Source organism: Chelonia mydas, chromosome 23, assembly GCF_015237465.2.
Source record: "Chelonia mydas isolate rCheMyd1 chromosome 23, rCheMyd1.pri.v2, whole genome shotgun sequence".
Classification (NCBI taxonomy): Eukaryota; Metazoa; Chordata; order Testudines; family Cheloniidae; genus Chelonia; species Chelonia mydas.
In genome coordinates, this window is record NC_051263.2 from 18018225 (window position 1) to 18045179 (window position 26955).

The following is a 26955-nucleotide window of genomic DNA, read 5'->3' on the forward strand; positions in this document are numbered from 1 at the left end:
GAGAGTCCGTTTCTGCTCGCAAGCGATTGGTGCAGCCTCCCACTGGTCCCGCCTCCAGGTCATGACCCAAAAAAGTGACTCAGGGCTCACTGTCCTGACGTCATAAAACGTCACGACTATGTTTGTGTCATCAGTGTGCGTTGGGCAGTGACGTCATCACAGCGAGCTGTCAAGGTGTGCGGCAATGGCGTCCGATGACGTCACTGATCTAGTTGTGATGTCATCCTGGGGGCAGCCCTTCTTCGGGGGGGCTCCAGCGCCTCGGTAACGTCATCCACACGCGACAGGCACCTCACTGCACCCCCGGGTAAGAGCCGGACACTGAGCAGGGGCCCTGGGAAAACACGCGGGGGGGGAGACACGAGTATTGCCCAGGGGAAATATGGTAGCGCTGCGGGAGCCCTGTAGAGGGGATGGATATGGTTCAGTCCAGAAATGGGGCAACATGGTACACTCCAGGGGGCCGGTACAGATATGGTACTGTCCGGGGGGGGGAAGGGTGCAATGGTACAGTCCAGGGGGGCCAATATGGTACAGCCCGCGAAGACCAGTATTTAACCCCGCGCGCGGCCCGCCTACTTCAGTCCCGGTCCCTTTGTGGCGCGCGTGGGCGGCGCGAGATCCCTCCCAGGGCGGGGTTTCCGGTTCCGCGCGCCGCTAGTGTCCTAGGCCCCCACCCCCAGGGGTATGATGGCGGCGCTGGGCCGGTGCGCGCGGAGCTTGCTGCTCCTGCGGGGCTCCCCGGCGCGCGGGGCTCGCGCGGGCTCCGGCCCGGGGGGCGGGGCCGCGGCTGCCGTTGTGACCCCGCCCCCCGCCGCGCGGGCCCCGCGCCAGCAGCAGCACGAGGAGGAGGAGGAGGGGGACATGGTGGCGGCGCTGCGCAAGGTCAGGGGGGCGGGGGAGCTGAGGGGCACGTGGGGGGAGGGGGCAGTGGGGGGGGCGGAGGGGTGCCTGGGGGAGGGGGCAGTGCGGGGAGCTGGGAGAGCTCGGGGGGTGCAGGGAGGTGGGGGGCAGAGGGTGGGGGGGCGCCTGGGGGAGGGGGCAGTGGGGGGGGCGGAGGGGTGCCTGGGGGAGGGGGCAGTGCGGGGAGCTGGGAGAGCTCGGGGGGGGCAGGGAGGTGGGGGGGTGCCTGGGGAAGCTGGGGGGGCAATGTTGTGGGGCAGGGAGGTGGGGGGCTGGAGGGGGCAGAGGGTGGGGGGGCGCCTGGGGGAGGGGGCAGTGGGGGGAGCTGGGAGAGCTCAGGGAGGTGGGGGGCAGATTGCCTGGGGCGGGAGTGCATTCACTGGGGGCAGGGCCTGGTGGATGGAGGGCAGGTGGCATGAGGATGGGGAGAGCATTGGAGGGGCTGGGGGGTGTGGGGGGTAGGTGGGATGGGGGGGGCTGTAGTTCGGGTTCTAGCCTAGGAGACCCCCAGGATTCAATTCCTGGCTTGCAACAGCTTCCTTGCATGATCTTGGGCCTGTCTGTTGGCCTGTCTGTGCCTCGGTTTCCCATCTGTAAGGTTGGAGGACAAGGATTGTGAGGTGTGAGGTACTATGGGGGGGAGCCAGATAAATACCCTGGAGCTGGGGAGCCAGTGGGGGCTGAGGGAGGGTTGGGGGAGCAGCAGAGAGGCGGGGGGGGCAGGCTGGGGAGCTGGGGAAGGGGCTGTGGGTTGGAGCTGGGGTACAGGTGGGGAGGAGGAGGACTGGGGTGGGTTGCGGGGGCAGCTGGTGGAGAGGGGCGGTAGGGATCACCTGGGGGCGCCAAGGGGCTGCCAGTGGGGGATTTGATATTGGGATTAGGGGGTGAGACCGCGCTCAGGGTGCGTCCTTCCCTTAGCATCAGCTGTGCTGGGTGGCCCCGGGCTGAGGCCCCACGCGCTCGGCCAGTCAGACCCAGGGCAATAGGAGCTCCATGCTGCTGCAGCCTGGGGTGCGAGGCCTCGAGTGGGGGGAGGCCGGGATCCAGGACTCCTGGGTTCTCTCCCCAGCTCTGACTGTTCAGCGGGGCTGCCTGGTCTCCTTTGAGTGTCACCCTTGGCGGGGCTCGGACAACGTCACACGTGGGTAACGCTGCCTCTGAAAGGGGATGTGCATGGATCTACCTGATACCTGCCCCACAGCACGGCACCCCCCAGCGCCCAGCCTTGACTGCCAGGGGACAGCGCTGCCCACCCCGCTCTCCCCAGCACAGCGCCCCCCAGTGCTTGGCGAGCGACCCCTGCCCAGCACCCCATGGCACAGTGACCCCCCACCCCCCCCGTGCCCGGCTCTGACCAGCCGGGGGAGAGCACCCCTTGCCCCACTCCCTGCAGCACAGCGTCCCCAGGGCCATACTGGGGCTGGCACTCAGTCACAGCCTTGTGAGAGTCCTCTGGAGCTCTGCCTGTGCGAGCAGCCCCTGGCTCCCGGCCTCGCCTGGCTCAGACAGCTGTGCCCGCTGCCAGGATCCCCAGGCCTGGCGCCGCATCCTTCCTGCCAGCCCCCGTCCTCACCCGGGAGGCCAGTGGGAGTTCAGTGTCTCTGCCTCTTCGACTTCAGCGCCTACCCCCCGGGGCTGCTGTTCCCAGGCTGGCCGCAGCGGGAGCTCGGTGTCTGGGCTTCACTTCTGGGAGGGGAGTGGGGGGCTGGGAGTCAGGACGCCCGGGTTTTCTCCCCAGCTCTGGGAGGGCAGTGGGGTCCAATGGTTAGAACAGGGGGGACTTGGAGCTAGAGTCCTAATCCCTCCTTCAGCCTCTAGCCCGTATCTCCCTTGCACATGGAAGGGCTGGGCTCAGCCCCCACACAGCGGCTGCAGCCCCCCCCCCGACCCAGTTTCCCTGTTTAGATTCCCACCCCCAACCTGTAATCCCTGTGTGGCTGGCACTATATGGGTCACAGGCAGCGCCTGGCGTGGGTGCCAGCTGCCCGCCAGCCCTGGCCGGGGGAGCTGGTGCCAGCGGCCTTTGTCTGCTGGGATTGGGGGCGGGGGAGGGGAGCGCATTCTCACCTTTTTCTCTGCCATTCACCTGGGAACTGCTAGGCCTGTCCCAGGGCTCGCATCTCTGCCTGGGAGCCAGGACTCCTGGGTTCTCGCCCCAGCTCTGGGAGGAAAGAGGGGTTTAGTGGGTTGGAGCAGGAGGGTGGGGAGCTGCCCAGGGACTGTGCCTCTCCCCTCGTTGGAGCAGGGTTTGGCAGGCTGGTGCCTGTGCAGGGGTCGATCTTTAGCTCCCACAGGGTTTTGGGGGGGCTTCAGCTCCCCAGGTCCTGCCCCCCCTTCCTCCCCAACGGTCTGCTGCCTGGAGTTTGGGGGACGTGCCCCGACCCCAGCGTGTTCAACTCCAGGCAGAGAACCTGCCTGCCTCTGCAGACAGCCTCCGCAGCAGGGGACATGGCTGGGGTGGGTCTGAAGACAGTCCCCTACCTCCCCAGCAGGGGGTGCAGCATGGTGCTGGGCAGGCCGTCCCCTGTGCGGTGTTCTGTGCAGCTGTTCCCCAGCTGCCCTGCCCCAGAGGTGGCTGCCTCCCAGTACCAGGGGGAGAGCGCGCTGCAGGACAGAGGAAGGCAGCCGTGGTGACTCTCACCTGTGCTGCTGCAGCTGTGAATCAGGCTGTCCTTGATGCGCTCATGGGCCTCCCCCCAAGCTGGGAACCAGGCTGACTTTGCTCCTCCGGGCTCCCCCCTTCCCCGGCTGGATTATTTTAAACCCTGCTCCTGATCTCGGCCGGGCCCCTCCCAATCCAGCTGGCACCTTCCGAGCCTTACCCTTGTATCGGGGGTCTGATCGCCCTGTGTGGACCTTATGGCTTTCCTGGGTCGGGGGAGAACCTAGGTGTCAGGGCTCCCAGCCCCTCCCTGGCTCTAACCACTAGACCCCACTCCCCTCCCTGCACCATGGTCCTGTCCTGCTGGAGCTGTGGGTTTGTGCCCCCGCTCCCTTTCTCCAGCTTGGATGTTAATCCGCTTGTGACCAGCCGGGGCAATCCAGCTGCTGCCTGCAGAGAGGGGGGGAAGGGACGGTGGGGAGGGCTGGCAGCAGTTGGGGGGCCTAGGGGGTGACCCCGCTGGTTCCGCCGCCTAGCAGAAACAACACAGCTGCGCCAGCGTGAGGGGGTTCCAGCGGGGCTCTGAGGACTGGTAGCTAGGCGCTGAGCGCCGGGACAGAGGGACTGGCTGGATTGGTTCCTGCCCAGCGTTGACATGCAGCCACCTCTGGGGCAGGTCAGCTGGGAAACAGTCACACATAACGCAGCCCAGGGAGGACTCGCCTGGTGTGGAGATGTAGCCATCTCTGGGCCAGGGCGGCCAGGCCCCATGTCGCAGGGTGGCTTGATCTCCCTCCCTGCAGTGTGGCTGGGATCTCGGTGACAGCCCTGGGGGTGCAGCCCCCCTGCTTCCTTGCTGTGGAGCCGAGAGGGATGGGGTGGCTGGCAGGCCGCCCCCTCCCCAGCAAGGGGTGGGGCGGTGTCATGGGGGATGGCTGACAACAATGGGGATAATTAGCTCCTGCTCCCGGTATGTCAAGAATGCCTCCCCCGCATGCCCAGCGCTGCCTGCCGCCCTCCACCCCACCCCCTGGCACACGACCCCCCCCCCCCCCCCGCTTTGAGGGGGACCCAACCCTCTGCAGAGGTAGAGCTGGCCTGTGGTGGGGGGGGGTGCACCGTGGGGCGCTCTCCCTGGCACTCACAGCTGGGGGGTGCTGTCCCCTGGCGGGCCGGGCGTGGGGCAGCATCGTGCTGTGGGGAGCAGAGGTTCCCCTGCAGTCGTTGCCAGCCACTCCTCTTCAATGATTATGCTGTGTTATGTGCAGCCGTTCCCCAGCTGCCCTGCCCCAGAGGTGGCTGCATCTCAGCGCCGAGCGAGCTGTCCTTGTGTGGCATTATGTGCGGCTGTTCCCCAACTGCCCCACCCCCGCAGCATTCCCTCACCCCTGTTTTTCTGCACCCTGCTCTTCCCTGGAGCAGTCTCTGCTCATCAACTGTCTCTGCTCAGCAGCTGGCTTGGGGGGGAGAGTTGTGGCAGCTGGCGGGGTGCGAACGGGGAGGGGGCGCGGTGACCCGCTTCCCGCCTGACTCATTCCAGCTAGAGAGTGGGCGAGGGAACACGAGGCAAAGCCAGGCATCCCGGAGCAGGGCTCCAGCCCTGCAGCACTCCCCTCCCAGGGCCAGGGAGAGAACCCAGGAGTCCTGGCTCCCTACACTCCCCCCCACCCCCTAGCCCCGCTGATGGTTCCAGGCAGGGTTCCCTGGGGCGCAAGGGGTCTGGTGGCTAATGGAGTGGGGCCAGATGCGGGCAGGTGCCAGATCATGGGAATTGCCAGTGCGGACAGATTGGGGGTGGGGGGCTGTGGCACTGGGGTGCAGCCACGGGGTTGGGGGTCACAGAAAGAGGCAGCAGAGTGGGGGTCTGGGGGTGTCACAGCTGCTATGGGAGGGTCGCAGGCATGGACAGTTGAGCACCAGACTGGAGGGCCCCCGAGGGGTTGGAGGGGGGTCAGAGAGGGAGGCTAGATTGGGGGGAATCTGTGGGGTGGGGGGCTGTAAGGTCCGGGGGCAGCGAGGGGAGGGCAGGGCGATTCCCCTGGGAAGTTGTGAGTGCCCTGAGTGCTGTGGGGGGGGCGGCATGGGTAGGCTGACCCCTCTCTGCCCCCCAGAACCCTGACTACCATGGCTTCGACGCGGACCCCGTGATGGACGTATGGAACATGCGTCTGGCCTTCTTCTTTGGGATCTCCCTCTGCATTGTGGTGGGGTCCACCTTCCTGCACTACCTGCCGGACCACGGGTGAGTGGGGGGTGCAGGGCAGGACCCCGGGGCCCCACAGCGCCTGCCCCGAGAACAGGGGTGCCTCAGAACCAGACCCCATGTGGAAGAGCAGCGGGAGAGGGGGCTAGTGATTAGAGCGGGGTGGGGGCTGGGAGCCAGGACTCCTGGGTTCTCTCCCTGGCTCTGGGAGGGGAGCAGGGTCTGGTAGGTTAGAGCGGTGGGGTCTGGGAGCCAGGACTCCTGGGTTCTCTGAGGGGCAGGGCTCATTACGCGGCTGGGCCACAGGAGCTCTCAGCTTTGCGAGCAGACAGGAGCAGCAGCAACGTAAGTTGCTTTTCTTCCGCTGGCTCCATGTGCGTCAGCAGCCCCCCCCTTCCCCCCACACATCAGAGCGTCTGGCCCCCCTCCGCCCCTTGCCTGCAGCTCCGACGTGGGGCTATCTATATCGCAGGGCTAAATATACCGCCTTGGCTGGCAGGCAGGCAGGCAAGAGCTGCCCGGCTCCCCTGCGCCCCCACACCCCACTGTGGAGCTAGGGGGCGCTGTGCTGCGGGGGGCTGGGTTGGGGGGTGCTCTCCCCTGGCAGTCAGGGCAGGCGCTATGGGGTGCAGGGGGCTCTCCAGGGGCTGTTAGCCATGAAGCCTTGTATTCTGGCCAAATCCCTGTGGGTCTAGTGGTTGGAGCGGTGGGGGCTGGGAGCCAGGACTCCTGGGTTCTCTCCCTGGCTCTGGGAGGGGAGTGGGGTCTGCTGGTTAGAGCGGGGGGGGCTGGGAGCCAGGATTGACTCCTCCTCCATCTCCCAGCTGTGCTGATGGCACATGTCCTCACTGGGGGAGGGGGGGTCCTGTATCTGGAGGGTGGGGGCCATGAAGTGAGCACCACAAATGTCCCAAGCCCCACAGCCCCCTCAGCTAGGCTGGGAGGAGCCTGGGCTGGGCCCCTGGCTGAGACCACCGCCCGTGGGCTTAGTGAGCGGCTGTCCGGGCTGGGAACTGCCAGTCTCACGTCAGCTGATTCCTCACGGGTGAGTTCTCGCCCACTCTGTCCAGCTCCCGGCGCGGAGAGCGATACGCAGCCCAGCTCTGCTAGGGCCCCCAGTGCCGACCCTCAGCTCCCTGCTAGCCCAGCCCTGGCCCCCCAGCCCTGCCGGTGCCCCTCACTCCCGACCCACAGCCCCCTGCTAGCCCAGCCCTGGGCCCCCGCCAGCCCTGCCGGTGCCCCTCACTCCCGACCCACAGCCCCCTGCTAGCCCAGCCCTGGGCCCCCGCCAGCCCTGATGGTGCCCCTCACTCCCGACCCACAGCCCCCTGCTAGCCCAGCCCTGCCCCTCACTCCTGACCTGTAGCCCCTGCTAGCCCAGCCCTGGGCTTCCCCAGCCCTGCTGGTGCCCCTCACTCCCGACCCGCAGCCCCCTGCTAGCCCACCCCCCTTAGTTTCTGTGTCTCTGTTCTCGGTGCTGAAGCTGACTTTGCGCCCCCTCCCCGGCACTGCTAGGTGTGTGCTCATACCCCCATGGATGGGGGAACGCGGCTGCCCCCACACACTTGGTCGGGGGTCTGCCGGGCGGCTCTGTGCTGGGGCCGCTCCCGCCAGCCTCCCCGTGGGCTGCCAGGTTCTTTCAGGCGCCGATCCAGTGCCTTGGCCCTGCCTTCGCCTCTGCCCGCCGCCAGCTGGGCTCCTGGGGCCTTGGCATGGGAGCTGCATGGGGGTGGGGAATGGGGCAGGGGGTGCTGGCCCCCCAGTTCTCACCCCCTCTCTCCCCAGCATGCGGAAGTGGGCGCGCCGGGAGGCCGAGCGGACGGTGAAGGAACGTGAGCGGCTGGGGCTGCCCATCCTGGACTCCAATTACTTCGATCCCAGCAAGCTGGTGCTGCCGGACGAGGAGTGAGGGGGCTGAGCCGGCGCCCCCTGGCCCCCAGGGCTGTTTGAATAAACCTGCTGAGCCACCGCGCCCTGCCTCCGTCCGTCTGTCTATGGGGCAGGGAGGGAGGGGGCTTGTGGGGGGACAGGGCAGCCAGGACTCCTGGGTTCCATCCCCAGCCCGGTGACTGTGGCTGGCCCTGGTGGGGGGGGCTCAGACCCAGGCGGCCCAAGTTCTGGCTCTAGCCGTGTGCCCTCTGCCGCGGGCGCAGCTGTGGGGCTGTTCCCCAGCCGCCCTGCCCCAGAAGTGGCTGCATCTTGGTGCTGGGCGAGCTGTCGCCTCGCACGGCGCTCACGGGCGGGCAGGAGGTGGCCGTGGCTGGGGTGAACGGCTCTTTGGAACTGGGCGGGAGGCCAACATAGGACCTCCAGGAACGACCCAGCTGGTGGTCTGGGCCCCCCTACCCCTCCCTGCCCCATAGCCAGCCATGCACCTCTCCTACAGCTGGCTGTGTGTCCCCCCCATCCCCTCTGTCTGCTGACACCCCTTCTACCCTCCCCCCACAGCTACCTGTCTCTACAGGCGCCCCTCCCTGCCAGCTGCCTGTGTGACCCACTCCCTGTTCCTCCCCCTGGTTTGGCCAGCTGACATTCTCCCAATGGGGGAAACTGAGTCATGAAGAGCAGGTGAGAGTCAACTACACAAGAGTCCTGCCTCCCAGCCCCCCCCCCCCCCCCCCGAGCTGGGGAGAGAACCCAGGAGCCCAGACTTCCCCTCTCAGGAGAGGTTCTGCCATTTCTCTGAGCCGCGGCTTCGTGCATCACCGCTGGCTCTGCCCTCGTTCGGTGCCAGCTGCCGCTGCTGTTCACAGCCCCAGAAACAGCATCTCAGCCCGGGGCGAGCAGTCCCCCAGCGCGGTTACAGGGGGCTGTTCCCCAGAGGTGGCTGCATCTCCGGACGGGGCACGCCGCCCCCTGCAGCCTTACCTGGGGCTGTTCCCAGCTGCTCCACCACCTCCAGTCGGCCCAGGTGTGGGGCCTGGCCCTGGCCAAGGGGGGTAGCTGTGGGGTTGGGGGGTGAGAGTCATCCTGGCCTGGGCCATGTGGGAATCGGTGCCTGGAGGAGGGTGGGTAGAGCTTGTCCCTGTTAACCCCATGTGGGGCACTGGGGGACAGGCCCCCCCTTGGGGATTCCAGGCCCCCTGGGCCAGGCAAAGTGGAGTTACCCTGATCCCGGTCAGCACAGTTGGGAGGGGGTGGGGGGAGCCCTGGGCTGTGGGTCGGGGGGGGGGCACCAGAAGAGCTGGGGGGGGGGGGCAGCTGCAACTCTCAAGTCCTGAGCGAGACGTTTCCTTCTCCGTGTCTGCAGCAGACACTGAAATATTCATGGGGAACTGAACCCCCCGCGGGGCAACGGCTCCATCAGGCCAGCCCCCCCATAACCCACCCCTGGGGCCCCCCCAGCTCTGCCAGTGCCCCTCGCTCCTGACCCACAGCCCCCCATAACCCACCCCTGGGGCCCCCCCAGCTCTGCCAGTGCCCCTCACTCCTGACCCACAGCCCCCCATAACCCACCCCTGGGGCCCCCCCAGCTCTGCCAGTGCCCCTCACTCCTGACCTGCAGCCCCCCCATAACCCACCCCTGGGGCCCCCCCAGCTCTGCCAGTGTCCCTCGCTCGAGACCCGCAGCCCCCCATAACCCACCCCTGGTGTCCCCTGGCTCTGCAGATGCCCCCAATCCCAACCACAGCCCCCCATAATCCACCCCTGCCAGTGCCCCTCACTCCTGACCCGCAGCCCCCCATAACCACCCCTGGGGTCCCCCCCAGCTCCGCTAGTGCCCCTCACTCCCGACCTGCAGCTCCCCGCTAGCCCAGCCCCCCCGTCCTGCCGATGCCCCTCACTCCCGACTCGCAGCCCCCAGCCCTGGGCTCCCAGGCCCCCCCACGCTGTAACCACTAGCGTCCCGTCCCCACCCATATCAGGGGAGAGAACCCAGGAGTCCTGGCTCCCCCCGCCCTCCTCTTGCCGACCTATTTCTCTCGCTCTCTCCCGTGCGCTCCGCCCCGCGCGGCTCCGGGCTGGGCTGGGCTCAGAGTCCCCGGCGGATCCGGGCAGGCAGGAGCCGGGAGCCTGGAGCCGGGCTCCGGACATGGCCCCCTGCGCCTGCGAGCGGCGGTGACTGGACCTAGCCCCAGGTGAGGCGTGGGGAGGGGAGCCAGGACTCCTGGGTTCTCTGCCCTGCCCGGTTCGGGGAGGGGGACTGGCTGGGAGCCAGGACTCCTGGGTTCTCTCCCCGGCTGGGGGAGGGGAGTGGGGTCTAGTGGTTAGAGCAGGGGGCTGGGAGCCAGGACTCCTGGGTTCTCTCCCCGGCTCAGGGAGGGGAGGGGGACTCCTGGGTTCTCTCCCCCGCTCGGGGAGGGCAGTGGGGTCTAGTGGTTAGAGCAGGGGGCTGGGAGCTGGGACTCCTGGGTTCTCTCCCCCGCTCGGGGAGGGGAGTGGGGTCTAGTGGTTACATGGGGGGGAAGGTTGCTGTTGTCTCTGTGGGGTGGCAGCTCTAGGCACATTCTGCTTGGAAGGGAACCAGCCGGTGAAGTTTGGCAAAGTTAGAAGGGGCTGAAGGTTGGCCCCCTGCAAAGGGGGTCTGGGCTGGCCCCAGGGCAGCGCTAGGGGGCGCTGTGCTGCGGGGCTGGGCTGGGCAGGGGGCTTCCTCTCTCCCCTGGCACTCAGGGCCGGGCATTGCGGGGGCTCCATGCTGCGGGGAGCAGGATGGGGGGGGCTGGGCAGGGGGCTTTCTCCCTTAGCAGTAAGGGCTGGGCACTGGGGGGCACCGTGCTGGGGGGCGGGGGGTTGGGCAGGGGGCGCTCTCCCCAGGCCTGTCAGGGCCGGGCGCTGGTGGGGGACTTGCGTGGGGGGGGGCTCCCCGATTTTACTCACTGACGCAAGCGGCTCTCGCTTGCCAACAGGTGATCTGGGCATTTTCAGTCCTCAGCCTCTGCCCCGACCCTTTTGCCCTGCTCTGTGTGAGTGTGTGTGTGTGTGAGTGTGTGTAGGAGCCTTCTGCCGGAGGGGCCAGGCCCTGCGCTGGGTCGGGCTGCCCAGCTGTAGTGTGTCGTTGTCTCCGTTTGCGTGTTTGCGATGATGAGCTGTGTGTGGCTCGGTGCACCATGGGGCCCAGGTGCGTTGTGTGTCAGTTCCGTGTGCGGTGTTGTGTCGGAGGGTTGAGTGCAGTTGTGGTGTTTGTGTGGTTACTGTGGGGTGTGTGTTGTGTTTGTTTCACAGGTAGTGTTCTGCGGTGTGGGTTTTTTTTCCCGTGTTGCGTGTAAGTCTGTGCATGGCTGGGGTCTGCTGTGTGTATTGCGGTGCACGTGTGCGACTGTGTTGTCTGTTGCAATGTGCGCTCCTGGCTGTGGTGTGTGTCGCAGCGTGTGTGTGGTTGCAGTGTGTGTGACACAATATGTGCGCGTGGTTGTCTTCGCATGGTGCGTGTGTGCGGTTGCCTTGTGTGCGTCGAGGTGTGTGGACTGTTGCAGTGTGTGTGTGCAGTTGTGGGGCGTGTGTGTGAGGTTCTGTGGTGCGTGTCTCAGTGTGTGTGCGGGTGCGGGGTGTGTGTGATTGTGCTCTGCGTGTCGCAGTGTGTGTGCGGGTGTGCGGTGCGTGTCTGGTTGTGCTCTGCGTGTCGCAGTGTGTGTGCGGGTGTGGGGTGTGTGTGATTGTGCTCTGCGTGTCGCAGTGTGTGTGCGGGTGCGGGGTGTGTGTGATTGTGCTCTGCGTGTCGCAGTGTGTGTGCGGGTGTGGGGTGTGTGTGATTGTGCTCTGCGTGTCGCAGTGTGTGTGCGGGTGCGGGGTGTGTGTGATTGTGCTCTGCGTGTCGCAGTGTGTGTGCGGGTGCGGGGTGTGTGTGATTGTGCTCTGCGTGTCGCAGTGTGTGTGCGGGTGTGGGGTGTGTGTGATTGTGCTCTGCGTGTCGCAGTGTGTGTGCGGGTGTGGGGTGTGTGTGGTTGTGCTCTGCGTGTCGCAGTGTGTGTGCGGGTGCGGGGTGTGTGTGGTTGTGCTCTGCGTGTCGCAGTGTGTGTGCGGGTGCGGGGTGTGTGTGCTTGTGCTCTGCGTGTCGCAGTGTGTGTGCGGGTGTGGGGTGTGTGCGATTGTGCTCTGCGTGTCGCAGTGTGTGTGCGGGTGTGGGGTGCGTGTCTGGTTGTGCGGTGCGTGTGTCACCATGCGTGTGCGGGTGTGCGGTGCGGGTGTCACAGTCTGTGTGTGGGTGTGCAGTGCAGGTGTCGGTAACTGTCTGGGTTGTGGGTTGTGATTGTTGGTGCCCCTCCCCCCGCCAGGTTACACCAGGTTCGGGTTCCTGTTGCCTTCAAGCTGCTGTAGCTGGGTTGCCATGGCGACAGCTGGGGTTCTCGGGGTTACCGTGGTGATAGGAGGGTTCTGGGACCATCCAGCCGGTTGTCACCGCTCAGCGCCCGGGGCGGGGGGAGGGGTGACAGGCAGGGGGGTTCAGCCCTGACCCCCAGCCCTGCCGGTGCCCCTCACTCCCGACCCGCAGCCCCCTGCCAGCCCAGCCCTGGGCCCCCCCCAGCCCTGCCGGTGCCCCCCACTCCCGACCCGCAGCCCCCTGCCCCCCCACAGCCCTGGGCCCCCCCAGCCCTGCCAGTGCCCCTCGCTCCCGACCCGCAGCCCCCTGCCAGCCCAGCCCTGGGCCCCCCCAGCCCTGCCGGTGCCCCCCACTCCCGACCCGCAGCCCCCTGCCCCCCACAGCCCTGGGCCCCCCCCCACAGCCCTGCCGGTGCCCCTCGCTCCCGACCCGCAGCCCCCTGCCAGCCCAGCCCTGGGCCCCCCCAGCCATGCCAGTGCCCCTCACTCCCGACCCGCAGCCCCCTGCCAGCCCAGCCCTGGGCCCCCCCCAGCCCTGCCGGTGCCCCTCACTCCTGACCCGCAGCCCCCAGCCAGCCCAGCCCTGGGCCCCCCCAGCCATGCCAGTGCCCCTCACTCCCGACTCGCAGCCCCTGCCAGCCCAGCCCTGGGCCCCCCCCCCAGCTCTGCCGGTGCCCCTCACTCCCGACCCGCAGCCCCCTGCCAGCCCAGCCCTGGGCCCCCCCAGCCCTGCCGGTGCCCCCCACTCCCGACCCGCAGCCCCCTGCCCCCCACAGCCCTGGGCCCCCCCAGCCCTGCCAGTGCCCCTCGCTCCCGACCCGCAGCCCCCTGCCAGCCCAGCCCTGGGCCCCCCCAGCCCTGCCGGTGCCCCCCACTCCCGACCCGCAGCCCCCTGCCCCCCACAGCCCTGGGCCCCCCCCCCACAGCCCTGCCGGTGCCCCTCGCTCCCGACCCGCAGCCCCCTGCCAGCCCAGCCCTGGGCCCCCCCAGCCATGCCAGTGCCCCTCACTCCCGACCCGCAGCCCCCTGCCAGCCCAGCCCTGGGCCCCCCCCAGCCCTGCCGGTGCCCCTCACTCCTGACCCGCAGCCCCCAGCCAGCCCAGCCCTGGGCCCCCCCAGCCCTGCCGGTGCCCCTCACTCCCGACTCGCAGCCCCTGCCAGCCCAGCCCTGGGCCCCCCCCCCAGCTCTGCCGGTGCCCCTCACTCCCGACCCGCAGCCCCCTGCCAGCCCAGCCCTGGGCCCCCCCAGCCCTGCCAGTGCCCCTCGCTCCCGACCCGCAGCCCCCTGCCCCCCACAGCCCTGGGCCCCCCCCCACAGCCCTGCCGGTGCCCCTCGCTCCCGACCCGCAGCCCCCTGCCAGCCCAGCCCTGGGCCCCCCCCAGCCATGCCAGTGCCCCTCACTCCCGACCCGCAGCCCCCTGCCAGCCCAGCCCTGGGCCCCCCCCAGCCCTGCCGGTGCCCCTCACTCCTGACCCGCAGCCCCCAGCCAGCCCAGCCCTGGGCCCCCCCAGCCCTGCCGGTGCCCCTCACTCCCGACCCGCAGCCCCTGCCAGCCCAGCCCTGGGCCCCCCCCCAGCTCTGCCGGTGCCCCTCACTCCCGACCCGCAGCCCCCTGCCAGCCCCGCCCTGGGCCCCCCCAGCCCTGCCGGTGCCCCTCACTCCCGACCCGCAGCCCCCTGCCCCCCACAGCCCTGGGCTCCCCCACAGCTCTGCCGGTGCCCCTCGCTCCCGACCCCAGCCCCCTGCCAGCCCAGCCCTGGATCCCACCGTCTGGGTCACTGGCTTTGCCAGCCGGGCCCGGCTTCGCTGGGATCAGAGGCCAGGAGGCAGTGGCTGCCCATCAGTTTGATACCCTGGGAGGGGAACTGGCTCTGGGAGGGGAGTGGGGTCTGGTGGTGAGGGGGCGGGGCTGGGAGCCAGGACTCCTGGGTTCTCTCCCCAGCTCTGGGAGGGGGCTCCCAAGGCTCTGCCGGGAGGTGATGACAGCCCGGTTGGAATTTCGAGGGGAGTCGAGGCCCCGAATCCCACAGGCCCCAGCCTTGCCCCCAGCCAGGTCCCATAAGGAGCCGTTTCTGGCAGGCGAGTTCCAGCCCCAGGATAAAGGGTCTGGCTGGCTCAGCGGGGAGCGCCGGGCTGCAGGAGGTAGGTGGGGGGCTCTGTGGGGGGTGCTGGGCTGCAGGGGGCAGGGAGGAGGGCAGGGTGGGGGGTGCTGGCTATGTCTGATTCCCCCACCTCCCCCCACAGGATGCCGTGGGGGTGTCTCCGGCTGCGGGAGGAGAAGAACTACAACTCCGTGGGCGACATCACGGACAAGTACGAGATCGGGGAGCTGCTGAGCGCGTGAGTGTCTGGGGGGGGGCTGCCCCCCACAGCCCGGCCCACAAAGCCTCCCCCTCCCACAGCGACTCACTCCCTGGCTTGCTCACGTGCCTCAGTTTCCCCGTCTGCTGGGCAGGGGAGAGGGGTAATTTTACCAGACTCCAGGGGAGCCCCCCCGAAAACATCTGGCACTGGGACAAACCAGGCAGGCCAGGGCCCCTCAGTTCTCCCAGTGGGTGGGGAGCCCAGGGGGATGGGGCGGGAAACCCTTGGCTGAGCACAGGGACGGGCGTCAGGACGGAGGTAGGCCCTGGCGTCGCCCATCTGGGAGGGGGGCGCGTGGGTGCTCCAGCCCCCCACCCCAACCTCCCCCCCCGGCTCCTCCATTGATGGGCTGATCCATTTCCGTCCCCGGAGCGCAGCAGAGTCCACCTGGGCCGGGCCGTGCTGCGCAGAACGCTGGCCAGTGGGGGGAAACTGAGGCACGTGATATGCTGGGAAGGGTAGTGCCAGTAATTCACAGTGGCAGGAGGGTGCTGGGGAGCTGTTGGGGGGTTACAGAGGGGGTGGGACGTGGGGGTAGCTGAGGGGGGGCGGGCTACGGGGGGCTGTGTGACGTCTCACCCGTCCATCCCCTCAGGAAGGAGTTCTGTGAGCTGTGCCTGGCTCGTGAGCGCCGGACCGACCGGCTTGTCGTGTGCAAGCGGTTCCGGAAGAAGGACGGCAGGAAGGTTCGCCAGGCGGCCCGCAACGAGATCCTCATTCTGAAGATGTAGGTGCCGGAGCCGGACCCCACCCTTTGCAGCCAGGCCGGGAGTACTGGCAAAGGGGGGCAGGGGTGCTGGCCCCAGACTCGGGGAGCCCTGAAAGCCTTCGGCACCCTGGCTCCCGAGTCCCCTTTCTCCAGTCACCCGCCCCTCCTGCGCCCGATGGGTAGCACGGCAATATACAAGGGGAAACTGAGGCAGGCCTGGCCTTCAGAAAATCCCTGTGTGGTTGCACATTTCTGGACTTGCTGTGTCTCTCTGTCGGCACACCCGGCACTGTTCCCCTTTGCTCTGCAGCTCGGGGGGGCCCTTGCCCTGCCGCCCTGCCCAGGGACGAGGAGGAGGGGGTGTCCCAGCCTCTGGGGTTCCCATTGCGAATGACTCTGGCCTCCGGCCAGTCCCTCCCCTTTCTGCTCAGGGCATGGTGGAAGGAAACTGAGGCAGGCTCGGGTGTCCTGGTGTCACGGAGTCCCTGGACGATGCTCTGGAACTGCTCCCCATGAAGGCAGTCAGGACTCTGGGGAGTCTCCTTCCTGTGAGCAGCCTGTCTGCAGGACACACAGCTCCCCCGGCTCCACCTTCCTGGGTCTGACCTCGGAGCATTCAGCATCCTCTGCCCCTCCGTGCGCTTCCCTCAGCGAGTCCGGGGCTCCTGGGGAAGCCAGAGGGTCCTGCCCCCCGACTCCGCAGTCAGACGGGACTCTCAGCCAGCCAGTAAAACAGAGGGTTTATGAGATGACAGGAACATGGTCTAACACACAGCTTGTAGGTGCAAAGAACAGGACCCCTCAGCTGGGTCCATTTTGGGGGCAGTGAGCCAGACAACCACGTCTGCACTTCACTCCATGTCTCCAGCCAGCCCCAAACTGAAACTCCCTCCAGCCCCCCCTGCTCTGGGCTTTGTCCCTTTCCCGGGCCAGGAGGTCACCGGATTCCTTTGTTCTCCAACCCTTTAGCTCTCACCTTGCAGGGGGGAAGGGCCCAGGCCATCAGTTGCCAGGAGACAGAGTGTGGGCCCTTCTCTGTGTCCAGACCCCTGCACACACCTGCCCTCTAGGGCTCTGCAACGATCATACACCCTTATCCCACCACCTAGATCCTTAAGAACTGCCTAGGGGAAACTGAGGCACCCCCACACTATTCAGAGGAAACATTAAGAACAGTCCCACTTCGCCATGTCTCTCCCCCCTTCGAGACCGAACTGAGTGGGGTCACTTTAGCCGGTGACCTGGGGAAGTTCGAAGCCACCAACGTTCCCATGGATGCCCCAGCATCTCTCCCGTTCCTTGGTGGGAGTTACACCAGGCCCTTCCAGTTTCACGCCCTCCCTTAGGTCAGGGGTGGTTGATAGCACTTGCATGCCGCATGTGGGAAGGTTTATGTGGCCCGTGCCCTTTTGCCACCACAAAACCCCAGGGGGTCAAACTGGGATCGGGTCTTCTCCCAGCGCTCCAGTCTAGAGGGCTGCAATTCGGGATCTCTTGGTTAAGAGCCCCCATCTTGACCTGGGCCACGTACTATTCACTTACAGAACGAGCACGGAGACATCCCTTTCTCCGCAACCTTGTCTCCCCAACAAGCTGGCCCAACACAGCCACTGGGTTATAGGACTGTTTAACTTTCTTAACAGCTTTCGCCCCATCTGAGACCTTCTCAAAACTATCCACACTGGATCTTTCAACAGGAAAGTCAGTGGATCCATTCACAACAGAAAATTTCTGGCTGTTAGGAACTGAAACTGCCTTGATTAAATCACATTCACACCCTTCAGTTGCAGTAAACTGCTTGCAAAGACTCCATGAGGATTCCTTTCCCGAGGGCTTTTCTATGCAACAATTCACCCCTCACAGAAATTCTGCTCTTACCCTCTTCACCGAGGGCTTGCTCTAGAGGAACACTTTCCTGAGCAACAACAGACGCTTTCTGGGTCTCCCTTACATCCAGAATTACCCCTGGCCCATCCGGCGGATTCCTACACAATCCCCTTTCAGGCAAACTGACAGGCTTCCTAGATAAAAGGTCAGAAGCATTCTCCTTCCCTTTGCCACACAAGTTCAGGAATCTTTTCCTTCTTGCTACAGGTTTCCACACCCTCAGTAGGTAACACAATCACATCCCCTTCATGCTCTCCTTGTGCCCTGGCTAGGATCCCACCCCGATCAGACAGAGTTGTTCCACCCTTTCCCAACAACATACTAGCAACAGGCAAAATACAAGCACCAGAATTGTCTGGGCTCTGGGATTTTGCATAGACACTAACTGGATTGCACCTAGTTACAGGGCCATTCTCCCGAGCAGACACAAACTTTGGGCCCTTCCCTTCCTGGGCTTTGGCTGAATCCAGAACCAACTCTGAGACAACTGCACGACCCTCAACCATCACAGGCTGCAAGGCCCCTTCTGTCTGCTCCACAGACAAAGAAGAGCCGGACACACTTTCTCTTTTCCCAGACACACAGCTTGGGATCTCATTCCCCTGGTCCCAGCACACAGGGCTGGTCACAGACAACTGCTTGGAGATCAGGGTAGCTCCCTTCATAGGCAAGTCAATAGCCCTGACAGACACAGGCACGTTTGCTTCACTGTCCCACTTCTCTACCCAGGTAACAGGTAAGGTCCAGGGACACTCATCTTCCACTCTCCTCGCCTTCCCGGCCTGCTGACTAGACACAGCCATCAGCTCACAAGGCTGCCTAGGCTCATACAGACTTTCCTTACCCAGCACCTTGCCACTCCCCACAGATCCCCTGCCCTGCCTGTGTCTCCCCCCCCTCAGCTGGGGTCTCAGCTCCCGCTGTGCTCAGCGCTGCCCTTGCTGTCCCAGTGGGGGTAGGCAGCGAGCTCCCTGCTTTCCTCACTGCATGAGAGCCAGCGTGAGCCCCTCTCCGGTGTGCAGGGGGGCGGGGAGCATCTCTCTGTCCCACCCAGTCCCAGGGGGCTGGTCACAGGCAGGCAGGTAGCCTGAGCCTAGCAGCTCCTCCCCCTGCCAGCCAGGTCATCTGCATTTTCACTGACCATTTCCCTCTCCACCGATTGATTCCCTGGATTCAAATTCAAACCCTCGGCCGTTACAGGAGCAGGGTCTGGATCCTGTCCCAAAGAGACACAGTCACCCCACAACAGGGTCTCGCAGCTGGTATCCTGGAGAACCCCAACGTCCAGCCAGCCCCACCCCTCCTGGGTCTGCACAGGGATCTGGGCCATAGGCTGGGTGAGGGGCTTCGTCCCTGGGACCCTCACCCAGCTCACACAGCCCCTCAGCCTCTGAGGCTGCACCACCCAGGGCCTGACAACAGTTCTCTCTGTCCCAGGACCTCGCCACCCCAGGAATGTCTCCCCATTGACCATCACCTTCTGCTCCCACTGGAGGTCCAAGGGGCCTGACCCCAGGAGACTCCACACAGACATATAGGTTGGGGTCAGGAGTGGGAGCCTGTCCACCTCCCCACCCATCTGGCTGACGGAGTCTGTGGCCTTGGGACCCAGCAAGGGAGCTAGACACCGGGGCTTTTCCGCAGGGTCCCCCTGGTTCAAATCTCCAGCCTGCTCAAAGGCAGTGAGGTGGCATCCACACACCCCCTCTCCTTAACCAGGGGCAGCAATTTAGTCTCGAGGTTCCCTGCGGAACTGGCCCCCCGGGGTCTATCCCCACTCACCCCGGGGAGGTCCCCTATGCCTCTCCGCTCCCCCACCACCAGTTCATGCCGCTTCTGCAGCTCTTTCCTGGGCTCTCGCTGTCTCTCACAGTCCTCTTGCTCTCTCGGACTCAGCTCTAATCCCGTCCGTCTCCGATCCCCCGATGGGGAACCCGATCGTGAAGACCCTCGTCTGGCCGGGGACAGGAGTCTTGGGGATGCCTGGCTACTACTCCAGCTGCTCCCAGATCCTGCTATCGCCCCATTTGGGGTCAGGAATCTGTCCCTTAGCGCGGTCATCCTCCTCCAGCTGCACGATGAACTGTGCCTTGGTGAACTTCCCAATGCGCGACCCTCTCTTCCTGCACAGGGTTACAATGTCCTTCTTAAGGAGACGGTGACAGGCCATCCCTCCGCTCTTCCCAAGTTGCTGTGGACTCACAGGCCTGTGCGCTCTCAGCTCCCCATGGTCTCCAGGGAGAACCCCTCGTGTGCCAGCCCTTCTCAAGGTCACCACCTCTTTGCCAGGGTCGAGCCGCAGACTCCCCCGCCCCTGGGACCGCTCGCTGCAATCCCCAGGGGAACCCTGTTCCTGCAAAAGTCCTTCTCTCTCCCAGGGCCAAGCCGCAGGCTCCTCCGCCCCTGAGACTGCTCACCGCAGTCCCCAGGGGGACCCCATTACTGCACAGTCCTTCTCGCTGGTCACACACTCCCAGGGGTTAACCGTCCCCCGAAACCGCTCCTCTCTCAGCCTTCAGCACGCCTGGTCCTCGTCAGTCCCCCTTCGTTTTACTGCTCCCCAGTCACTTACTGCAGGAAGCGCCATCCACGGGATGCAGTACATCCCACCGCTGCCACCAGTTGTCACGGAGTCCCCGGGCGATGCTCTGGAGCTGCTCCCTACGAAGCCAGGCAGGACTCTGGGGAGTCTCCTCTCTGTGAGCAGCCTGTCTGCAGGACACACAGCTCCCCCGGCTTCCACCTTCCTGGGTCTGACCTCGGAGCATTCAGCCTCCTTTGCCCCTCCGTGCGCTTCCCACCGCGAGTCCGCTCAGGCAGGGTCCTGGGGAAGCCAGAGGGTCCTGCCCCCGAACTTCACAGTCAGACGTGACTCTCAGCCAGCCAGTAAAACAGAGGTTTATTAGACGACAGGAACATGGTCTAAAACAGAGCTTGTAGGTGCAGAGAACAGGACCCCTCAGCTGGGTCCATTTTGGGGGGCAGTGAGCCAGACAACCACGTCTGCACTTCACTCCATGTCTCCAGCCAGCCGCAAACTGAAACTCCCTCCAGCCCCCCCTCCTCTGGGCTGTGTCCCTTTCCCGGGCCAGGAGGCCACCAGATTCCTTTGTTCTCCAACCCTTTAGCTCTCACCTTGCAGGGGGGAAGGACCCAGGCCATCAGTGGCCAGGAAACAGGGTGTCGGCCATTGTCTGTGTCCAGACCCCTGCACACACCTGCCCTCTAGGGCTCTGCAACGATCATACACCCTTATCCCACCACCTAGATCCTTAAGAACTGCCTAGGGGAAACTGAGGCACCCCCACACTATTCAGAGGAAACATTAAGAACAGTCCCACTTCGTCACACCTGGCGCTTGTCAGAATTGCCATGTGGGAATCGGGGCGTCTCTTTGGGCAAGAGCCCGCGTGTATCTGCTGTGCCAGGTGTGGGGGGGTATCCCTCTGCAGAGGGGGCGGGGAGGCCAGGGGGGCTCCCAGCAGCGGGGTAGGGCAAGCCGGGGGCAGGAAGGAAGCCGTGCCAATTGCTTGACCCCCCCCAATTTCTTCTCTCCCCCCCCCAGGGTGAGTCACCCCAACATCCTCCAGCTGATTGACACCTTTGAGACACGCAGGGAATTTTACATCATCCAGGAGTTGTGAGTTCAGGGGCCGGGGCGGGGGAGGGGGTGACATCGGGGCAGGGAACAGGGTGGGGGGGTCCCATGGCTGTGGGGGGATGCCAGGGTTTGGGGAGGATTGGCTGGGGGCTGATCCCACCCTGGGAGCAGAGGGAAATGGGGGGAGCGAGGGGATATGGGTGGGGGGACCCCCAGGGCAGGCAGCAGGTGGGAGGGGGCTCCAGGCTCATGGGGAGCTCGGGGGACCCCCAGGGCTGAGCCAGCCCGGTGCCGCCCCCTGCAGGGCGACGGGCGGGGACGTGTTCGACTGGATTCTGGACCTGGGCTGCTACACGGAGCGAGACGCCAGCAGCCTGATCCGGCAGGTGCTGGAGGCCCTGGCCTATCTGCATAGCCTGCGCATCGTGCACCGCAACCTCAAGGTCAGGGAGCCAGGCGTCTGGGCTGCCCCCAGCCCCGCTCTACCCACCGGGCCCCACTGCCCTCCCAGAGCCAGAGAGAACCCAGGCGTCCTGGCTCCCAGCCCCCCCCCGCTCTAACCACTAGACCCCACTCCCCTCCCAGAGCTGGGGAGAGAACTCAGGAGTCCTGGCTCCCAGCCCCCCCTCGCTCTAGCCACTAGGCCCCACTCCCCTCCCAGAGCTGGGGAGAGAACTCAGGAGTCCTGGCTCCCAGCCACCCCCCGCTCTAACCACTAGACCCCACTCCCCTCCCAGAGCTGGGGAGAGAACCCAGGAGTCCTGGCTGCCAGGCCCCCAGGTTTCATGCATAGCGAGGCTTGCTGGCTGGTTTCTTTAGCTCACATCCCCCCCAGTGGCCACTTCTGTGCCGTGAGGGTGAGGTGGGGCTCTAAGGGGTAGGGGCAGGCTGGGAGTGGGGAAAGGGGTGGAGTGATGTGGGGCAGGCTGGTGGGAAGGGAGGGGACGGTGTGTGGGGCTTGTAGGGGAGGGGACGGTGTGGGGCCGGCGGGGGTAGGGGGTGCTGTGGGGCTGGCAGGAGGGTCTGACTCCCGGTGCGCCCCCCAGCTGGAGAACCTGGTCTATCACACCCAGCAAAGCCACGCCAAGGTCGTGCTCCGGGATTTCTACCTGTCGCGCTTCGAGAATGGAGCCATCACCGAGCCCTGTGGGACGCCCGAGTACCTGGGTATGCCCCCCCATCACCCCGAATACCTGGGTACACCCCCCCAAGTACCTGGGTATGTCCCTCCCATCGCCCCGAGTATATGGGTACGGCCCCCATTTCCCCCGAGTACCTGGGTTCGCCCCTCCCATCACCCCGAGTACCTGGTTATGCCCCCCAAGTACCTGGGTATGGCCCCCATCCCTCCGAGTACCCGGGTACGCCCCCTTGAGTACCTTGATACTGCCCCCCCATTCCTCCCAAGTACCTGGGTATGCCCCCCCCGAGTATCTGGGTATGGCCCCCCATCCCCTCGAATACCTGGGTACCCCCCCCCGAGGGCCTGGGTACATCCCTCCTATGGTCCCGAGTACCTGGGTACAGCCCCCCATGCCCTTGAATACCTGGGTATGCCCCCCCAAGTACCTGGGTATGCCCCGCCCTTCATCCCGAGTACCTGGGTACGGCCCCCCATCCCCTTGAATACCTGGGTATGGCCCCCCATTCCCCCCAAGTACCTGGGTATGGCCCCCCTTTCCCCAAATACCTAGGTACCCCCCTGAGTACCTGGGTATGGCCCCCCATCCCTCTGAGTATGCCCCCCTGAGTACTTGGGTATGGCCCCCCATTCCCCCCAAGTACCTGGGTATGGCCTCCAATCCCCTCGAGTACCTGGGTACACCCCCCTGTGAGTACCTGGGTATGGGCCCCCCATCGCATCCCAGGACCTGGGTATGGCCCCCATCTCCCCACCCTGAGTATCTGGGTACAGCATCCTCTGTCTCCCCCTTGAGTATCTGGGTATGGCCCCCATTCCCCCACACCCCCAGTACCTGCTGTGAAGGTTCCTTCCCCACTCTGAACTCTGGGGTACAGATGCGGGGACCTGCCTGAAAACCCCCTAAGCTTATTCTTACCAGCTTAGGTTAAAACTTCCCCAAGGTACAAACTATTTTACCTTTTGCCCTTGGACTTTATTGCTGCCACCACCAAGCGTCTAACAAATATATAACCGGGAAAGATCCCGCTTGGAAACGTCTTTCCCCCCCGAATCCTCCCAAGCCCTACACCCCCTTTCCTGGGGAAGGCTTGATAAAAATCCTCACTCATTTGCCGAGGTGAACCCAGACCCAAACCCTGGGATCTTAAGAACAATGAAGAAACAACCAGGTTCTGAAAAGAAGAATGTTAATAGAAGAAAAAGTAAAAGAATCCCCTCTGTAACATCTGGATGGTCAATACCTTACAGGGTAATCAGATTCAAAACCTAGAGACTCCCTCTAGGCTAAACCTTCAGCGATAAAAAGACACAAAAACAGGAATCTCCGCTCCCTCCAGCACGGCCTATTTCACTGGCCGTTTAAAGGAATCAGAATCTAGCGAGATCCCTTACGAAGTTCTCAGACTCCATTCCTGACCTGTCCCCCGCGAAAGCCTCACCCAGACAGACCCAGAGCCTTTGTTTCCCCCCCCCCCAGCTTTGAAAGTATCTTGTCCCCTCATTGGTCATTTGGGCCAGGTGCCAGCCAGGTTACCTGAGCTTCTTAACCCTTTACAGGTGAAAGGGTTTTGTCCTGGGCCAGGAGGGATTTTAAAGGTGTTTTCCCTTCCCTTTATATTTATGACACCTGCGTACCATTGCCCTCATGCCTGAGTACCTGGGCATGGACCCCCTGCCCCCCGAGTACCTGGATACGCCCCCCCCCCCAAGTACCTGGGTATGGCCTCCCACCCCCCCGGGTACCTGGGTACCCCCCCAAGTACCTGCGTACGGCCCCCCATCTCCCTGAGTACCTGGGTATGCCCCCCCGAGTACCTGCGTACTCCCCTCCCATTGCCCCGAGTACCTGGGTACAGGCCTCCTGTCCCCCCACAGTACCTGGGTACCCCCCACAGTACCTGGGTATGGCCCCCCATTCCCCTGAGGTCCTGGGTACATCCCCCCTGAATACCTGGGTACGGCTCCCCCATCCTCCCGAGAACCTGGGTATCCCCCCCCCGAGTACCTGGGTAGGCCCCCCCATCCCCCCCGAGTACCCGGGTATGGGACCCTCCCCTGAGTACCTGGGTACGACCCCCCCTCCTCCCCCTGAGTACCTGGGTGTGGGACCCTCCCCTGAGTACCACCGCCCCACCCCCACCTTTGACCTCATCTCCCGCCGTTATGACTGGGGGTCTCACCCCGTCTCTCTCTGCCCCCAGCCCCCGAGGTCATCGCTCGCCAGCGCTACGGCCGCCCCGTGGACTGCTGGGCCGTGGGGGTCATCCTCTTCATCCTGTGAGTGGGGCTGGGGCCCCGGGGGGTCGGGAGGTGTCAGGGCTGGGGGGGTCGGGGCTAGGGGTCAGGAGGGTGGCATTAGGGTGTCCCTGGGGGTGCCTGGGACCCCACAACCCCCCCCTGACTGCCCCTCCCCCGCAGGCTGTCGGGGAACCCCCCGTTCTACGCTGAGGAGGAGCAGGAGTCCGGCCGGGGGCAGGACCGGCAGCTCTTCCGTCAGATCCTGGCTGGGGAGTACAGCTTCGACCCCCCCTACTGGGACGAGATCTCCCCCGCCGGTGAGTCCCTAGCCCCCCACTGCCCCGACCCCCCTACTGGGACGAGATCTTCCCCGCCGGTGAGTCCCCAGCCCCCCACAGCCCCTCACTGCCCCGACCCCCCTCCTGGGACGAGATTTCCCCCACCGGTGAGTCCCCAGCCCCCCACAGCGCCCCGACCCCCCTACTGGGACGAGATCTCCCCCGCCGGTGAGTCCCCAGCCCCCCACAGCCCCCACACTGCCCCGACCCCCCTACTGGGACGAGATCTCCCCCGCCGGTGAGTCCCCAGCCCCCCACAGACCCCCACTGCCCCGACCCCCCTACTGGGACGAGATTTCCCCCGCTGGTGAATCCCCAGCCCCCCACAGACCCCCACTGCCCCGACCCCCCTACTGGGACGAGATTTCCCCCGCTGGTGAGTCCACAGCCCCCCACAACCCCCACACTGCCCCGACCCCCCCTACTGGGACGAGATCTCCCCCGCCGGTGAGTCCCCAGCCCCCCACAGCCCCCCACTGCCCTGACCCCCCTACTGGGACGAGATTTCCCCCACTGGTGAATCCCCAGCCCCCCACAGACCCCCACTGCCCCGACCCCCCTACTGGGACGAGATTTCCCCCGCTGGTGAGTCCCCAGCCCCCCACAGCCCCCACACTGCCCCGACCCCCCTACTGGGACGAGATTTCCCCCGCTGGTGAGTCCCCAGCCTCCCACAGCCCCCACACTGCCCCGACCCCGCTCCTGGGACGAGATCTCCCCCGCCGGTGAGTCCCCAGCCCCCCACAGCCCCCACACTGCCCCGACCCCCCTACTGGACGAGACCTCCCCCGCCGGTGAGCCCACAGCCCCCCACTGCCCCGACCCCCCTACTGGACGAGATCTCCCCCGCCGGTGAGTCCCCAGCCCCCACGCTGCCCCCCACTGCCCCGACCCGCCCTGCTGGGACAAGGTCTCTCCCACTGATGAGACCCCCCCCACCTCACTCTTCTTTCCCCATGTCCCTGCCACTCTGGGATGGGGGGGGCGTTCACCCCTCACTGACCCTCCCCTGCCCCCCATTGCAGCCAAGAAGCTGGTGTCGCAGCTGCTGGACGTGGATCAGGACCAGAGGATCACGGCGCAGGAGGCCCTGGCACACGTCTGGTGAGGGGCCGGGGGCTGGGGGGCAGGGGCAGGGCAGGTGAGTGGGGGAGGGTCAGAGCGAGTGAGTGGGGGGAGGGGCAGGCGAGTGGGGGCTGGGCATGGGGGAGTATGGAGGTTGAAGGGGGGGTCACTCACTCTCAGCTGGGGGGCAAGGAGGTACATGGGGCCATCTGGCCAGGGAGTGGCGGGGGCGGCTCTCTGCTGCAGGGCCTTAGCCTGACACCCCTGGTTTGGGGTCAGCTCCCCCAAACCTGCTCTTCACAGCCCAGGCTAATGGCTGCCTATGTTTCCCCCCCACACACCGGGTCTTTTTGTGCCCCCCACCCCCACGATCACCCGCATCCCCCCATCTACACCCCACATCCCCCCAATCTCCCCTCCCCCCATCTCACCTGCATCCACCACCCCTGATCCCCACTCCGACCTGGCCCCCCCACTGCATCCTCCCCCCATCCTGGACGCCCCTCAACCCCGACCCCCCAGGATCGCGGGCAACGTGGCTTCGGAAAAGAACCTCAAGGAGGGGGTCTGTGCCCAGATCGAGAAGAACTTTGCCAAAGCCAAATGGCGGGTGAGTGTCCCCAGGGGCATTGGAGGGCGCCATGGGGTGGAGGGCTGGGCAGGGGGCGCTCTCCCCTGGCAGGCAGGGCCAGGGGCTGGGGAGTGTCATGCTGTGGGGCGGGGGGCGCTCTCCCCTGGCAGGCTGGGCCAGGTGCTGGGGGGTGCTGTGGGGCAGGTTGGGGCTGGGCAGGGGTCGTTCTCCTCTGGCAGTCAGGGCCGAGGCTGGGGGGTGCCGTGCTGCGGGGCGGGGGGGCTGCACAGGGGTCGCTCTCCCCCGGCAGGCTGGTCCAGGTGCTGGGGGGTGCTGTGGGGCAGGGGGTGCTCTCCCCTGGCAGGCTGGGCCGGGCGCTGGGGGGTGCCGTGGGGGGACAGTGGGGGGTGTATTGTGGGACTCTCTGACCCTCTCCCCTCTCCCAACAGAAGGCCATTCGAGTCACCACCTTCATGCAGCGACTCCGTGCCCTGGAGCCTGGCGCCCGCCCCCCCTTGTCGCTCCCCGAGGTGACGGTGGAGGAGCCCTGCCCCACAGAACCCCCCACCACAGGGCGACCGAGCGAGCCAGCAGAGCCCACGGAAGAAAAGACGCAATAACCCCTTTGTACAGCTCCGTGCACCCGGATCCGACCCAGCGCCCCCGAGAGGGGAAAGGCCCCGGGTCCCACTCCCAACCTGGCTCTGTCCCCAACCGTGGCCCCAGCTCAGGACCGGCCCACGGCACTGGGATGTGCACGTCCACCCACCAGGGCAGCTGCATGTTTTGTGAAGATGCTATTTTAATACAGAAATCCCAGGCTGTCCCCCCGCGGAATTGACCTTGTCCCCCCTGCTCCTACAGGGAGCCTGGAAATAACAAAATAAACAGAGATTTTGTCTCTGGCAGCCTTTATGGTCAGTTCTTCCTCTGTCGTCCCTCCAAGGTAGGCGGGGAACAGCCTGGAGCAGTAGGACGGGAGAGAAGGATCTAACTGCTAGACCCCACTCCCTTCCCGGTGCCGAGAATAGAACCCAGGAGTCCTGGTTCCCAGCCCTGCTGCTCTAACCC

General features: G+C 65.7%; 2 protein-coding genes across 6 annotated transcripts; both read left to right on the plus strand.

Moving 5' to 3' along the window:
- Positions 1-660: 660 nt before the first annotated feature.
- On the plus strand, positions 661-7679 carry NDUFB11 (NADH:ubiquinone oxidoreductase subunit B11). Of its 2 annotated transcripts, XM_037888638.2 has the most exons (4): positions 661-739; positions 824-885; positions 5617-5747; positions 7494-7679. In XM_037888638.2, the coding sequence occupies exons 1-4, from the start codon at positions 688-690 to the stop codon at positions 7615-7617; spliced, it is 369 nt and encodes a 122-aa protein (XP_037744566.1). In that variant the 5' UTR covers positions 661-687; the 3' UTR covers positions 7618-7679. The 2 variants fall into 2 exon arrangements, with proteins under 2 accessions (XP_037744566.1, XP_037744565.1); XM_037888637.2 differs by having other exon boundaries at positions 665-885.
- Positions 7680-9605: 1926 nt separating this feature from the next.
- LOC119564910 (caM kinase-like vesicle-associated protein) lies at positions 9606-26810 on the plus strand. Of its 4 annotated transcripts, none has more exons than XM_037888461.2 (11): positions 9606-9787; positions 14212-14307; positions 14927-15058; positions 20493-20567; positions 20833-20971; positions 21575-21695; positions 23874-23949; positions 24091-24227; positions 25274-25352; positions 25836-25923; positions 26334-26787. In XM_037888461.2, exons 2-11 carry the CDS (start codon positions 14213-14215, stop codon positions 26502-26504), a joined length of 1113 nt encoding a protein of 370 aa, XP_037744389.1. In that variant the 5' UTR covers positions 9606-9787; position 14212; the 3' UTR covers positions 26505-26787. The 4 variants fall into 4 exon arrangements, with proteins under 4 accessions (XP_037744389.1, XP_037744388.1, XP_043390342.1 ...); XM_043534407.1 differs by lacking the exon at positions 9606-9787 and adding an exon at positions 13711-14109; XM_037888460.2 differs by lacking the exon at positions 24091-24227 and having other exon boundaries at positions 26334-26809.
- Positions 26811-26955: the final 145 nt, after the last annotated feature.

Coding starts and splice junctions, on each gene's coding strand:
- NDUFB11 (XM_037888637.2), top strand. CDS start 688: ATGATGGCGGCGCTGGGCCGGTGCGCGCGGAGCTTGCTGCTCCTGCGG. Junction 886..5,616: donor TGGTGGCGGCGCTGCGCAAG/GTCAGGGGGGCG, acceptor TCTGCCCCCCAG/AACCCTGACTACCATGGCTT. Junction 5,748..7,493: donor CACTACCTGCCGGACCACGG/GTGAGTGGGGGG, acceptor CTCTCTCCCCAG/CATGCGGAAGTGGGCGCGCC.
- LOC119564910 (XM_037888460.2), top strand. CDS start 14,213: ATGCCGTGGGGGTGTCTCCGGCTGCGGGAGGAGAAGAACTACAACTCC. Junction 23,950..25,273: donor GGGGTCATCCTCTTCATCCT/GTGAGTGGGGCT, acceptor CCCCCATTGCAG/CCAAGAAGCTGGTGTCGCAG. Junction 25,353..25,835: donor GAGGCCCTGGCACACGTCTG/GTGAGGGGCCGG, acceptor CCGACCCCCCAG/GATCGCGGGCAACGTGGCTT.